The sequence below is a fragment of the Spermophilus citellus genome (assembly GCF_964194105.1).
Source record: "Spermophilus citellus genome assembly, chromosome: 13".
NCBI lineage: Eukaryota > Metazoa > Chordata > Mammalia > Rodentia > Sciuridae > Spermophilus > Spermophilus citellus.
The window spans coordinates 55,017,646-55,033,832 of record NC_138193.1 but is presented as its reverse complement, the minus strand read 5'-3'; the positions used below and the strand labels follow the sequence as shown (position 1 = coordinate 55,033,832).

Here is a 16,187-nt window from a genome sequence, read left to right as displayed (position 1 = left end):
ACTAATCAAAATAAGAAATACAGAAATTCCCTCCTACACAAATCAGTCCCATAACAAGTAAATTCCAGAAATTAATTTCAAAAGAAAAACTAGAAAACAGCAGAGAGTTAACAAAAGACTTCTTTGGGTATCTTTTTAAAAATCACTTTCAGCTAAAGTGATAACTCCAAAATAAGATGAACACAGAAAATGGAGAAGGATAAAATGGAGGCTTTTTTTCTACCTGCTTTAAAGTTGGCTCTATTTCCCATAGCAGAAACTCACACTTTCAGTCTAACATCCATGTTAGAAACAGAAGCAACAAAAAAAAATGCAACATGGAAACATGAAAAAGGTTTTGAAAATAAAAACATAACTTCTTAACTTAAAATTCAACATAATAAGCAGTAAAATGAATAATTTTTAAACTCCTCCTCAGATTCTGCTAAATGAGTAAACTTCTATCCTAATTTTCACACTTGCACATTTTCTGATTTGTCTACAGCTTCCCAGATACAGTGGGAAAACAGACTTCTACCTGGACCTTTTAAACCAGTCTATAACATTGTTGCCTTGGTCCAAATAAAAAATAAATGTACAATTTAGTAAAAAGTAATGCTATTTGAGGGCAAAATACTAGATGCATTAGTTTGCTTTTGCTACAATGAATTTAGCAGCTTAAAACTACATAATTATTAACTCAAGAGTTTTCGTAATTCAGAAATTCAGCATAATTTTACTGGATCCTCTGCTCAAAATCTCACCAGGCTGAAATCATGGTGTTAGTCAGGGGCTTAATCTCATCTAGAGCTTAGGGTACTCTTCTAAGCTTATTCTGGCTGTTGCAGAATTCAGTTCCTTATAGTTTTAACACTGAGGTTGCCATTTTCTTGCTGGCTTCAGCCAAAGATCATTCTTAACAACTCATGGCTGCCTATATTTTCTTTCCACATGGCCCTCTACAAAACATGGCATCCTGTTTCTTCAAGACCAACAACAGAGCATCTTGCAGCTTTGAATCTGTCTAACTTTCTCTCTCTGATGTCCTGACCCTCCTTTTTTGCGGGGAGACAGGTACCTGGCATTGAACTCAGAGGCACTCAACCACTGAGCCACATCTCCAACCCTTTTTTCATATTTTTTATTTAGAGACAGTGTCTCACAGAGTTGCTTACGCCTCACTGTTGCTGAGGCTGGCTTTGAACTTATGATCTTCCTGCCTCAACCTCAGAAGGCCCTGGGATTACAGAAGTACACCACTGTGCCTGGCCCCTGACCCTCTTTTAAGGAAGCTCATCAGATTATATCAAGCCTGCCCAACTCAAGGGGAAGAGATTTTAGAGGATATACACACCAGGGGGAAGGGATCTTGGAAGTCATCTCAGAATTCTGCCTGCCACTTGCAATCAAAGCAAGGAGTTTCCTAGTGATAAAGTTCCATCAGAGCCAATGTAAAACCTCAAATGGAGGAATGGATAAATGATATATCTTTCAGATGATCTTCAAATAGCATTATTTGCATTTCATCTTTTGGTGAAATTGGACAACAAACAGTTTAAGATTATAATCTCAAATGTTTGCAGCCTAACTTGTTCAGTAGAACTTAATTACAGTGGCGCCCTTCTGCTGATTTATTTTGGCTGGTATACCACAAGAGAAGCCAATCTACAAACCTGACTCTAATACTTCACTGCACTAAGGACAAAGTTCACTCATGAATCACCCAGCAACTCGGGAGATAATGAGTAGAAGAAGGAAAAGAGGGATGTTCACCAAGAAAAAGTCATCTACATAATTTCTGGAAAAGTCCAAACCGACCATCAACATTAAGACCTTCAAATGTGTTTTCTCAATAATTCTAAAGAATGCTACTTAGTAATGTTTTCAAAAGGGAAGTTACAGTTAAGAAAATATAAAAATAAGAACAAATTCTTTAAAGTCAAAACCATGATTATTGAACTAAAAGTTCTAAATAGCAGCATTGACAACACTAAAAAATGAATTAGTAATTAGAAAGCAAACATATCAGGGAGGTGGTTAAAAGGATGACAATTGTGAAGAAAGAAAAAAAAAGACAAGGAAGATACTTATATTTCTAGTCCATTCAACAAGTTATGGCAGAGGCTAGCTAGCTGTTCACCAAACCTATTTCGTCCTCCTCCTGGTCACACAGCTACAGTATATTTGTAAACCTCCCATATAGGGTTTGAGATCTAGACAATGTAATGTTGGAAGAAGTGATGTTTGCCCATGTTTTAGTTAGCTTTTATGTCTCTGTGACCAAAATACCTAACAAGAACAACTTAAAGAAGGGGAAATTTATTTGGGGCTCACAGTTTCAAAGGTCTCAGTCTATAAACGGCTGACTCCATTGCTCTGGGCCCAAGTTGAGGCAGCACACCACGGGAAAAGGGCCCAGCAGAAGAAAGTTGCTCAGCTGGTAGTGGAGTCCGGAAGCAGAGAAAGGGAAAGGGGGAAGGTGCCACAGGGAAGAGACACATTTCCAGGACACGCCCCCAGTGACCCAACTCCTCCAGACACACCCCATCTGCCTACAACTGCCACATTCAAACTGGTATGTACCGATTAGGTTACAGCTCTCAAAATCTAATCATTTTACCTCTGAATATTCCTGCATTTAAGGACGACTCACATCCAAACCATAATAGTACATTAAAAAATCGTATTATATTCTTTACTCTGTTTCTTCTGTTGTACTCTTGGAAGCTATAGGTTGAAGTTGTAGAACCATAACTTAAAAGAGTCTTGACTCCCTTGATAATCACTTGAGAGGAGAGCTACCCCACCAGGCACATCCATTTTGGCCTTTACATGAGAAAAAAGAAAAAAAAAAAATATATATATATATATATATATATTATGAGATTTTGGAGTTTAACTATTACAGCAATTAGCATTATTTAACAAATTCAGAAACTGGTGTTAGAAGCATAATATTACCAACACAACAGCACCCAAAATAAAACATAAAGAAGGGGAAATTTATATGGGCTTAGTAATCAGGCAGTAGGAATCAAGAATACACTTAACAAGACAAAAGGCTGGACAGCCCTATAATACTGTGAGAAAACATCTGGTAAAACTAGAACCTATAGTAAGAAGAAAAGCATACCAAATGCCAACTGGTCCTGTAGCACTATGAGTGAATAAAAAGAGTTACAGTGCCTAATTGGCATTTACTTTCTGCTTTAATAAGGTATTACATAAAAGAGATAAGCTATAAAAGTCTTCATTAATTTGCAGACTGAAATTATAAGAAATAGAAGACATCCAGAAACTTGGGCCTCAGAGATTTAGAAAGCTCAACACATATAAATTCTAAACAGTAAGTGAAAAGAATAAGGATTGAACAATAAAACTCCAGGAAGACTTCTAGCTGAACAAAGTGACTCAATTCTGATGCAGAGACCAGATTCAAATATGGTCTTCCCATCCACTATTTCATATAGCCTCAAAGTAAGACCATTAAACCAAAATTAGGCATGAGGCAAGCACTATGCTTCCCCACCTTCACTAATTCTCTAAACAGGGAAAAAGAAAAATAAAACCATTCTTGAAAACTTTATTTAGGAAACAACATTGGGTACGATGTTCACATAGAACCCACTGGAAAGAAACAGATCAGAAGCCTACCAAGTTTCAAGGGAAGTATAATGCCCAAAACACACAAATCTGGACTAAATTAACCTTTGACTGTTCAGAGCCTTAAAACAACCCTCAGATCCCTAAACTTGCAGGAACAGAAAGCAGGGAGAGTAAGACAAATATAGATGTAATTGTAGATATAGATATAAATAGAGAAAGAGAGAAAGAAATATGCCTTCTAATGAATGTATATTCCCCAGAATTCACTTCAGGAGTATATGCAGGGGGAAAAAAGCTAGTGCACAACTAGAAGCATAGCAGAACAATGGACAAAGGAGTTCCTTCTAGACAATCAAGGTCTAAGCAAAGAAGTTCCCCTACAACAATGCTGAGGGACTTCCTAATGTCTACCCAAGAGGACCACATGATTTGCTATGGAGCAGGGAACAGTTTGCCTCCTACTCTTTCCTTTCCTAAATGGAAGTTTTGTTTGTAGTTATTTTGAAATATTTTAGCTTTTTCATTGTGTATTGGGGACAAGAGGAGACACAGGTGCAGATGATTTATAATTTCAGTTAACTGGTCATCAGCCCATGAAGAGCCACATATGGACCTAATGGTGGGGGAGGAGGTGAGCATCCCTGAAAGATACTAGACTTTTGAGATGGATGTTGTGACTAAGTGGGCCACTGGATTCTCTCCCTTAAGGAAGGGGTGGGTGTGTTCTACAGTTATACATAGGACAGAAGGTGAAGAAATTGGCTTCTATTCACCAAACTCTGTCCTCCTCATCTTAGGGACAAAGTGAGATTACATTTCCCAATCTTCACTGTAGATAGGTATGGCCATGTTAACTGAGTTTTAGCCAATGCAATGTGGGCAGAAGTAATAATGTGTGAAATTCATGCCTGTCCCCTTAAAAATCCTCCCACATGCGATACTCTTTGGTCTTTCCCTTATGCTTGCAATCTTCAAAGACTAGTATACTAAAGACAGCAGAGCCACACAATGGAAAGAGTCTAAATTCCTAAATCACCATTGTGGGGGGAAAAAAATCACAAGTCAGAAACACTATTTGGGGCTTTATATAGGTGAGAAATAGACCACTTCCTTTCCTTCTTTTCCAATATCCATGAATTAAAATATATATTAAACATTCACTGAGTATGAAGTATATGGTAATTCCTCTCATATCATATCTTTACTTTCTAGGTACTACAGAAGATTGAAAAATACAAAAGATATCTTTATTCAAAAAATGTGTGTACATATACATGCACACACATATACATCTGTGTGTATATATCATATCAGGATAATAATTCATACAATAAGAGCTATTCCTGAGATGAAAAATTTTATAAGGGGAATAAAGACCTAATAAAAGTCTGAATTTATAAAAGATTTCTCCAGCATTTCTTTGTATGACAAAAATGAGGCAAACAGCAAATCATTTACACAGATTGAGTACCACAGTAGATATATTCATTTCAACCTGACCTGAATTCCGCTAGAGGATCCAATCTTTACAAGTGATTTGTTTGAACTTCAGCAACTCTCTCAACTTCCCCTGAGCATTCATATTCTTCAGAATATTAAGGAATGAGACCAGCTAACCTCATATTAAACAAAGAAATAATGTTCTTAATAGATTCTTTCATCAAAAGGGAAGTAAAGTTAATTTCTTACCCAGAGGCCTAGGAAAAACATCCTTTAAAAAGACAACTTCCACAGAGGCTTTGTTCTACACTCATCTATTTTGAAAGTTTGGCAAAAATCAGTAAACCATAGTTGCTAAAGATTTGTACCAGATACCTGTCTTCCTATACCCAGCAATGCAAAGTTATATTTTCAATGATTACTTTTTGTTTCTTTATCATTATAAAAAATCATATAATTATTTCTATCAGGCTTGTCATTGACTAGTTTTAAATTCTGTAAAGTGCAATGCTAACAAAATTTTTAAAAAGAAAATATCTGCAGTGCCTTAGTAAAGGGTAATTGGCAAATCTCTTGATCCAAATATAATCTGTTCCCTCATTCTCCACAGAATGATAAGAACTACAAATGACCTATTCAAAAACATTGTTGTTTATAAAACCAAAAAACACTTTCCATAAACAACTAAATCTTCTATTTATTGTTGTAGGCTACATCATCAGGTATACTGAGAAGTTTTAATAAAATCAATGTGACTTAAATTTTAAAAAGTAAGTACTACTGCAAGTCATTACTACTCTTTTATTCATAATGACAAAAGAAATCCAGATGTTCTTTGCAGCTTTCATGACTTAAGAGACAAAGATTTTTTTTAAAAAAAATCTAAATATTTCTAACACATTTATTAATTTGTCAGCTATAAATAAATTCCTTTCTGTGATCATGATTCACAGCATTTCTCAATAGAAAAATGATACCTTTTAATATCAGAAATACCCATGTAGAATATGTCATATTGCTTACATAGTAGATAATCCCTCCAAAGGCACATGCAACGTAATTTAGATAATTAACTATAAGAAGAACTTTAAAATACTATGAGCGTCAAATCATAGCCAAAACCAAGGGAAGTATTTTTTAATTAATTTTCCTCAATTCTCCAATATAAATCATCATAACCAATCAGTATTTACTGAATATCCACAGAGCAAAACCATATAATAGTCAATAATTCATTGCTCTGTTAAGACAATAAGAAACGTTTTTAATCATGTGTTCCCAAAGACAAAGAACTTCCTTAAAATGATAAGAAACAGGACATTTGGCAAAGAGAAACCCATGTTTAACTGAATACTTGCAAAGTCACTGGCCAACCTATCACAAACCCAAGACCTACTTGCTTCATGGCAGTCTCTCCAATTTTGTCTGAATGTTTGCGGATGCTCTCCAGAAAGTCTTTGAGATCAGACATAGAAACATCCTTTATTTCTTCTCGAAGCTTGGGAATGTTATCCACCATCACCTTGCAGAATCGATAGTGGCTTACTTGAGGCAGATAGGTATGTTCTAGATGTTCCAGAGTTTTCAGTGCAGGATAATGCCTACAAAAGGAATTTATCACCTTTAGCTGGACTTTTAGTCTTCTTTAGGGTCACAGACATATTCCTCAGTAAAAATTTTTAGGCTAAATTAGTTTTCAATGTACATTAAGATAAATACAGTTTTAACTAAAACATCAATGAAAAAAAATCTCATTAAAAAATAACATATGCTTTCAAAGACTAGAAAAATATAATCAAAAAGATTTTATCAAAAAATGTGTAAAACTTAAAATTTATCTAATAAGGAATTAATTACATAAAGATTAAAATAATTTTTAAAAGATCATCTCAGTGACCAAAAAAATCATCCTATAAAACGAAGTACTGAAAGCTACACTTCTACTACAGCAGAGTAAAGAAACTGGCAAATTTTCTACCCAAGAAAAAACAAATATACACTGGACAGAACTACCAAAAACAACCATTTCAGAGTTCTGGAAATTGAACAAATGAGAACAACAAATCCAGAAATGTTTATTCATGAGAACTGCTCAACAATGGGGCTCTTGTAGTAATCTTGCCTGGGGCTACTTCCATCACTCACCTACCCCTACCAAAAACCACCAATTACCCTTCTACTGGTCATTAGTCATAGCTAGTCATGAAAACTTGACATTAGGGGAGGACATGATTTGGAGTGGAGGGTGAAAACCCAATATTTGAAGTAGTAAACTCAATAAAAAAATTAAAATTAAAATATGAATAAGGAAAGTCTCCAGCTCTACTTGTCTAAAGTTGTGGTCTGGGTTGGGGCAAAGGGCAGACTGAAGAAAAAAATTCAACAGGAAGGTCATAGAAAGAACATACAGAGAGAGGCTCTCTGCACAGCTCTAGCTGTCTGACTGTGCAGACATACATGGGACATCTAAAAGGGCCTAAGCACCTCACATGTGCCTGGCAGACTAGGAGGCTATAGGTACATACATAGGCCTATCAGAAAGTAAAAACTCAAGCACACTTGGAACCTACCTGAATTTTTTAAACATTTTTATTGCTACATTATTATTATACATAATTATGGGATTCATTATGCCATATTCATACATGCACATAACATATTTGATCACTTTCATTTCCCTCCCCTTCACCTCCCTCCCCCAATCCACTTGCTCTACTCTACTCATCTCCCTTCTATTATTATAATTATTACTTCAATTAGTACATTATATAAATTATATGGGATTCATTGTGGTATATTCATACATGGATACAGTAAAATTTGGTAGATTTCATTTGCCAGTGTACTTCCCCCCATATCCCCTTCCTATACCTAAATTTTTAACTCACTCCATAATCCACATACAAATCTATTGGCAAAGAGTGGAAACCAGCTTAAGTTTGAGTCCAGCCTCTGACCAATCATTAGCTGATGATATCCTTTAAAAATAAAAGTGAAATGAAATACACTTTCAAATAACAGACAGATAATGCCTTGCTAGACAACTTGCCTTACAAGAAATACTTTTAAAGAAAGCTCAAAAAGAAGTGACAAGAGTTACTTGAATTCACAGAAGACAATGAAGAGCATAGGAAATAATAAATGTATACTGATTATAAAATATTAAATATACATATTTCCAGGTGTGGTGGCACCTACCTTAATCCCTGGAACTCAGAAGGCTGAGGCAGGAGGATTGAAAGCTCAAAGCCAGTCTCAGCAATTTATCAAGACCCTAAACAACTTAGTGTGATCTATTAAAAAACAGAAAGGGCTGAGGATGTAGCTCAGTTGTAAAGGGCCCTAGGTTCAACCCTCAGTGACAGAAATTTATATAAATACACATACATATATATGTTACTATGGGTATTATATGTGTATATAATATGTATATTATATGCATACACATATACACACATTTTTCTCTTAATTTCTTCAGAAGATAAGGTATTTTAAAGTAATACAACACTGTATTGTTTGGCTTATAAAATATATGGATGTTATATGTGAACCATAATATAAAAGATGAGTGAAGAAAGGAGTTAGGATGAAGCAGAACTATAACTATGTATATCAAATTTGTAATGGCATAAAGTAAACTATGGTAAATTAAGATGCATATCATAATCCATAGAGTAACTCCTAAGAAAGTAACTCACAAAAAAAAAAAGCCAACACTGCTAGATGGAATTTTTTTTTAAACATAATTCAACTGAATTCTCTCTGAAAGAAATATAATTTAGATTCTAAGACACAAATGAACTGAAAGTAAAAGATGGAAAATGATATACTAAAAAAAATAGAATAGCTACGTTAATATGAGATACAAAAGATTTTAAGACCACAAATATTGCTGACAACCCAGAGAAACATTTAATATTAATAAAAGATATAGTATTTATCTTATTGGCCATAAAGCTTTCATAAGCATGGGAGGATAAATAAAGCTAAGATTGAAAAAACTAATGAAAACAAAGTTAGTCATGCATAAAAAGAACATAGGAATTTGGGCTGGGATGACTACTGAGGATGAACTGAGGGGCACTCAACTACTGAGCCACATCCTTAGCCCTATTTTGTATTTTATTTAGAGACAGGGTCTCACTGAGTTGCTTAGTGCCTTGCCTTTGTTGAGGTTGGCTTTGAACTTGTGATCCTCCTGCCTCAGGCTCCTGAGCCACTGGGCTTACATGAACATAACAACTTTAAAGGGGAAATAAACTGGTAAAGATTATTTGTAATGCATACATAAAAGATTAATAACCTTTGGTTGTTGCTTTTTTTTTTAAGACTACAATTGGGGCTGAGGATGTAGCTTAGTGGCAGATCATGTGATTATCAAGCACAAGGTCTTGTTGATCCCCAGTACCACAAAAATAAATAATTGAATAGAAACAAACAAAGAGAATTTACATAAAAAATGGAGAAATCAACATATAAAAACAAAAGTTGAACAGAAGATTAAAAAATGCAAATCAGAAACAGAATTTTATAACTCAAACTGCCAAATATTCCCTAAAAGATAAGGTCTATTATTATCAGTATTGTAATAAATGGAAATGTACAGCCTTCTGGTGAACAAGTTTTCAATGAAGAATGTTGGCAAAAACAACTATTTCAAACATAACATGTCCATGTATTAAAGAAATAGTAAAAAGTCTGTAATACTGTTAAATGAAAATTATTTCAAAAAATAAATCTAGTACTTATCAGCCTTTGGGCTAAGATCAAGTATAATATTTGTTTTTATCGGTGTCATAACTGATATGTTCTCTATCTATGGACAATGTATCAAATGAAATTTTTGGAGCAGGGAGATGGAATGGGAGCCTGCTCCATCCACTCCATCAACTTTGAATTACAGTGCCTCTAAGAAGGGTACAACAATTAAAAAAAAAAATGATCTTATAAGAATAATCATGACATTTTAAAAACTATGTGTACATATATCATTTATCAATATATCATTAATTACAAAAACACATAAATAATAGAGAAATGAGTAGAAAAATACATGCAAAAATATTAACCATGATTTTTTCTTTGCACAAAAATAATGAGTGATAATTTGCTTCTTCAGGCTTTTAATTTCCTAATTTCCACATTTCCCATGATGTACGTAGTAAAGGAAAAACTCAGTTCCATTCCTATAAATTAAAAAGATATATAGCTCAACTTTGGATTTAAAGAATGATTTTTGCAACTGATACTTAGGCTTTTCTTGCTCCAAAGCACTCAATACCATAAACACTAAAGACTAGAGACGGTTTGTTTAATTTCTTTTATGTCTTCTCTCATGTGTTCCAAAAATCAAAATCTTAGTTCAAATAAATGGACAGAAGAAAGGTTTATTCCTCCTAAATTTAGAAATAAAAGCATCAATTATGATTAGATCTAAAATAGTTGATTTTATTAAAATTTTACAAACTCAAAGAAAACAGTACAAGTCACATGGTTTAATGTAAACAGAATGGTGTTTATGCTACAATTAGGTATGAAGAGCTATGTGTAATAAAATGCAGTTCCTCTACAGAGAAACTTTAGAATGGATAGAAATTAAGCCAAAAAGATAAACACACTTTGGGGTTTAGTTATATTTTGGAACACTGTTTATAGAATGAGAAAAATCTAACAATGTTGCCTGCAGACACAAGGCACATTCACTGATGAGACACATGGCTCATGCTGAAAACATCTGGTCTGTCAAATAGCTCCACATTTTTCAAGGCTAATTAGTATAAAACTCAGTGATTCCTTGCAACAAAGATTGTTACCTTACTTCCCCCATTATCTCTTCCCCAGCATACCCAGGTTCCAACAATAACAGATCAATTAGATCATTCGAATTTCTACTATATTTCAATATCAATGGCAGATAAACAATGACAGCTAATAAACACCTGTATAACAGCCACCAAAAGAAAAAAAAATTCTACTCCAGTGGTCATGGACATCCCATGCTAGATTCTGACTTTACTTTTGACAACTTCCAAACATTAAAATTGAATCCAAAGCCAAATTTCTAAGTTTCATTTGCATGTGTGTTTAATCTCTTTTCCCCTCTTGCAGAGCCCCTAATAGAGATATCAGCATAAATAAACTAAAGGAAATATAAAGCAGAAAATAAAAAGCAAGAAGGCAGAAGGAAATGTCTAAATAATACTATAAGCAGGATAAATAAGGTCCAAATAACCTAGACAAAGTTGAATGCCATCTTTTTTTTTAAAGAAAGAGAGAGAGAGAATTTTTTAATATTTATTTTTTAGTTTTTCGGTGGACACAACATCTTTATTTTATTTTTATGTGGTGCTGAGGATAAAACTCAGTGCCCCACGCATGCCAGGCGAGCGCGCTACCACTTCAGCCATATCCCCAGCCCTTGAATGCTATCTTAACTAGAGGAATGTTGATTCTAGGTATATAAAATTTGGTACTTTCTTACCATGGGGTAGAACTCCTTCACAATGATGGTTTTTAAAATCTTAATAAGTGGCCCTTGGAAGCAAGTCACAACTATAATAATTCTTTTTTAATCTAGAGTATGATTAAACTATGAAATAAAAGCTTTTAACTTAGGAAAATATTAATTCCTTTCCTAATCAAAGAGTATCATTCACAAAAACTTAATCCTTTCTATATGCTAAAGATAGGCAGTCAGATATCTTTCTTTTGGGAGCATAAAACCCAGTAGTACAAACAGTATTTATAGTTTTAAAATAAAACAAGATTAGGCTTCCAGCCATAAAGGCATAACAAGAAACAGACATGACCTCCCAGTTTATAAACAAGTAAAGTACAGGCTAAAACATGCAAAACAACTGTTTTCAGTCATTTGGCTTCAGGCAACACAGAATTATGATATCCAAAAAAGGGGGGAATCAAGGTGAGTTTTAGAGAGTTATTGTTGTTTGTTTTTTGTGTTTGTTTTTGTTGCTGTTGTTGTTTACTTGCAGGGGGCTAGTGCTAGGGCTGGAACCCAAGGCCTCCCACATGGTAGGCAAGTACTCTACCACTGAGCTACATTCCCTAGCACCTACAATGTGAATTTAATAATCTCTGAGCTATCTACCTAAAGGTGATTTCTAAATCATGAACACAGAGAAAACCAAACACAGCCCAGCCCAGCAGATTTGTTGACTCTCAGGAAGGTGAGAGCAGTTTAAAGGGAGAAATTTGAAAAAAAAAAAAAAAAACTATAAAGGGGTTCCTTGAGTCTTTGCCAGTTGTAGGAAAAGTGAAATACCACATGGACAGACAAAAAGAAGGAAAGGGGAAGAATAGAGGGAAGAGAAACGGAAATACTGACAGGGAGTAAAAGCTGAAGACTTCAAGAAGCTCAGACAAACAGGGAAACATCTTAACTCTGAAGAGCCAAATGAAGAGTTCTGGGGGACTGCTCAGTATTCAGAGTAGATTATAGAGGAATGATGTCTTATTTAGTAAAACTAACTCACTCTGGAATGAAAGTGAGCATAAAGATGGGGGTCTGAGGGATCAAAGTAATCTACACACATAACTGTTTGAAAAATAAAATCCAACACTAAGGAGAAAAAAGTTTCCCAAAATCCAGCCACTCATCAATATAATATCATGATGTTCATCAGTCACTCAAAAATTACTAGACATAACAACTCACCTATAACTTTAATAACCAAATCAGTCTCCATAAGGAGATTCAAAAAAGCCAGAAGTGGCAGAACTTGGAAAGAAGCATATGAAAACAGCTATTAGAACTGTGTATTTAAAGAAAGACACAAATATGATGACAAGAATAAAATATTTTTTAAGAGAGAGAGAGAGAATTGTTTTAATATTTATTTTTTAGTTTTCGGCAGACACAACATCTTTGTATGTGGTGCTGAGGATCAAACCCGGGCCGGACGCATGCCAGGTGAGTGCGCTACCGCTTGAGCCACATCCCCAGCCCATAAAATATTTTTTAAAAAATACAACTTCTAAACATGATTGGTACATATAAATACAGCAATAACATTTACTGTAAATAGGTAGTAGGTAGATGGGGTGGGGGGTCTTTAAGTCACTTTTGTGATTATATCAATCTGTCCAACACAGATATAACTGAAGATCCAGAATGACGATGGGAAAAGGACCCAAAAAATGTTTTGAAAAATAACATCTGAGCTGGGCATGGTGGCACACACCTGTAATCCCAGTGATTCAGGAGACTGAAGCAGGAGGATTGCAAGTTCAAAGCCAACCTCAGCAACTTGGCAAGGCCCTAAGCAACTTAGGAAGACCCTGTGTCAAAATAAAAAATGAAAAGAGCTGGGAATGTGGTTCAGTGGGAAAGCACCCCTGAGTTCAATTTCTGGTGAGAGAGAGAAAGAGAGAAAGAGAGAGAAGAAAAGTAACATCTGGACATTTTCCAGATTTTATGAAAACTATAAACATACAAATCGCAAAAGCTAAACAAACCACAAGCAGGAAAAAATACATATATCTAAGCACATAAACACATATTTATACAAAAGTGCAACAAAATTGAATTGCTAAAAACAAATAATGTCAAAAGCTTTAAAACAGCTGGAGAAAAGACATATTACATACAAAGAAACAAAAGTTAAATTGTCATATACCTCTTTTCAGAAACTACACAAGCCAGAAGACAATGAAATGATTTCTTATCAACTAATGAAGGTTTAAAGCTAGAATTGCATACCCATCAAAACTTTTTTTTCAAAAAAGGTGATCAAGAATATTAGAAGGGCTGGGGATGTGGCTCAAGCGGTAGCGCGCTCGCCTGGTATGCGTGCAGCCCGGGTTGGATCCTCAGCACCACATACCAACAAAGATGTTGTGTCCGCCAAGAACTAAAAAATAAATATTAAAAATTCTCTCTCTCTCTCTCTCTCTCCTCTCTCACTCTCTCTTTTAAAAAAAAAAGAATATTAGAAAACAGTAAGTATTGACTGGGATATGCAGAAATTAGAACCCTTGTATGCTGCTGTTAAGATAAAAAGATGCAGCTGCTTTGCAAGACAGTCTGGTAGTTCTACACTTCCATTCACAGGTAGAGTATATCAAGAGAACTGAAAGCATATGCCCACTTAAAAACTTATATATACAATAGCAGTATTCATAACAGCTAAAAAGTAGAAATAACCCAAATGTGCAATAAACAAAATGTAGTATATCCATACAATGAAAGAATGTTCAGTCATAAAAAGGCATAAAGTAGTGATCCATGCCATATATGGCTGAATCTTTTTATTTATTTGTTCTAATCAGTTATACATGACAGCTGACTCATTGTACACAAATGGAGCTCTTTGATTCATTGTACACAAATGGAACACAATTTTTCAATTCTCTGGTTGTACATGAACTAGGGTCACACCATTCATGCAATCATACATGCACCTAGGTTAACAATATCTGCCTCATTCTACCATCTTTCCTATCCTCATGCCCCCTTTCCTCCCATCCCTCCCCTTTGCCCAATCCACAGTTCCTCCACTCATCTCATGCTCCCCCACCCCATTGTGGATTAGCATCCACCTATCAGAGAAAACATTCAGCCTTTGGTTTTTGGGGATTGGCTTACTTCACTTTAGAATGATATTCTCCAATTCCATCCATTTACCTGCAAATGCCATAATTTTATTCTCTTTTATTGTTGAGTAATATTCCATTGTGTATATATACTACAGTTTCTTTATCCATTCATCTATTGAAGGGCATCTAGGTTGGTTGCACAGTTTGGCTATTGTGAATTGTGCTGCTATAAACATTGCTATAAACTATAAAAATTGTGTTGCATCACTGTCGTATGTTGTTTTTAAGTTCTTTGAGTATAAACTGAAGAGTGGGATATTGGGTCAAATGGTGGTTCCATTCCAAGTTTTCTGAGTAATCTCCATACTGCTTTCCAGAGTGGTTGTACCAATTTGCAGTCCCACTACCAATGTATGAGTGTAACTTTTTCCCTCACATCCTCACCAACACTTATTGTTTCTTGTCTTCTTGACAACTGCCATTCTGACTGGAGTGAGATGAAATCTTAGTGTAGTTTTGATTTACATTTCTCTAATTGCTAGAGATGTTGAACATTTTTTTCATATATGTGTTGATCAATTGTACATCTTCTTCTGAAAATTGTTCATTTTCTTAGCCCATTTATTGATTGGGTTGTTTGGGCTTTTGTAGTGTTAAGTTTTTTGAGTGCGTGGCTGAATCTTGAAAACACTGTGCTAAGAGGAAGAAATCATATACAAAAGGCCACATATTGTATGATTCCAATTATATAAGATATTCAGAACAGGCAAATCTCCAGAGATAGAAAGTAAATTTGTGGTTGCCTGGATTCAGGGGAAAGAGAAATGAGGACAAGTTTTCTTTGGGGGGGGGGGGTTAAAATTTTGTAAAATCAGGTAGTGGTAGTGGTGGCATAACTTTGTGAATGTTCTAAAAACACTGAAATATACACTTTAAAACAATAAAATAACTCAATTTTAAAAATGATGATGAAACTTCTGCTTCATAGTCAAGACAAAATCAGAGGCCATCTTTATGGGAAATTAACTTGTCTGTTTTCTTCTGTCTTTTCCATGACTATATCTACTGCCTTGTCTTGATTTATAAGCAAAACCTGGAAAACCTACAAAATAAATGTTTTGTGGTTTATTTAGAAATAATACAGAAAATATTGCTGTTATTTTTCAATCCAAATAAAATGTCCATTTTGTTTTTTAAAAAGATGGTAAAATAAAAACTTTTTCAGAAAAACTGTATGCTGAGAGAATTCATAACCAGCAGACCGATCCAACAAGACATGTTAAAGGACATTGTCCAAGTAGAAGGGATAAATAACACCAGATGAAAATAAAGAACATAACATATTTCTTCAACATAAAGAAATAAAAAGGGCCACATTGGTAGTTAAATATGTGGGTAAATATGAAAGAATATTCTCTTATTTTTCAGTTTCTTTAAAAGGTAAACGATGACCTATAAAATAACAGGCCCATGATCCTTAAAAGATCACAAAAATCAAGGGAAGACTGAAGGCAATTACAGACTCAAGAAGACTAAAGAGACATGACAACTAAATAAAGCATGTGATTTGAACTGAATTCTTTGGCTATAAAGAATAATGATTGAGG

The 16,187-nt window shown here is 34.7% G+C and overlaps 1 protein-coding gene across 4 annotated transcripts in view; it reads right to left on the bottom strand.

The window, feature by feature from the left end:
• The window catches only part of EXOC6B (exocyst complex component 6B), a 613,649-nt gene that overhangs the window by 484,684 nt on the left and 112,778 nt on the right, over positions 1-16,187 (bottom strand). For all 4 annotated transcript variants that reach the window (XM_081265351.1, XM_081265353.1, XM_081265352.1 and 1 more), the window contains one exon: positions 6,422-6,626. In XM_081265351.1, coding sequence (XP_081121477.1) covers positions 6,422-6,626 — 205 coding nt within the window. The remainder of the gene's footprint in view (positions 1-6,421; positions 6,627-16,187) is intronic.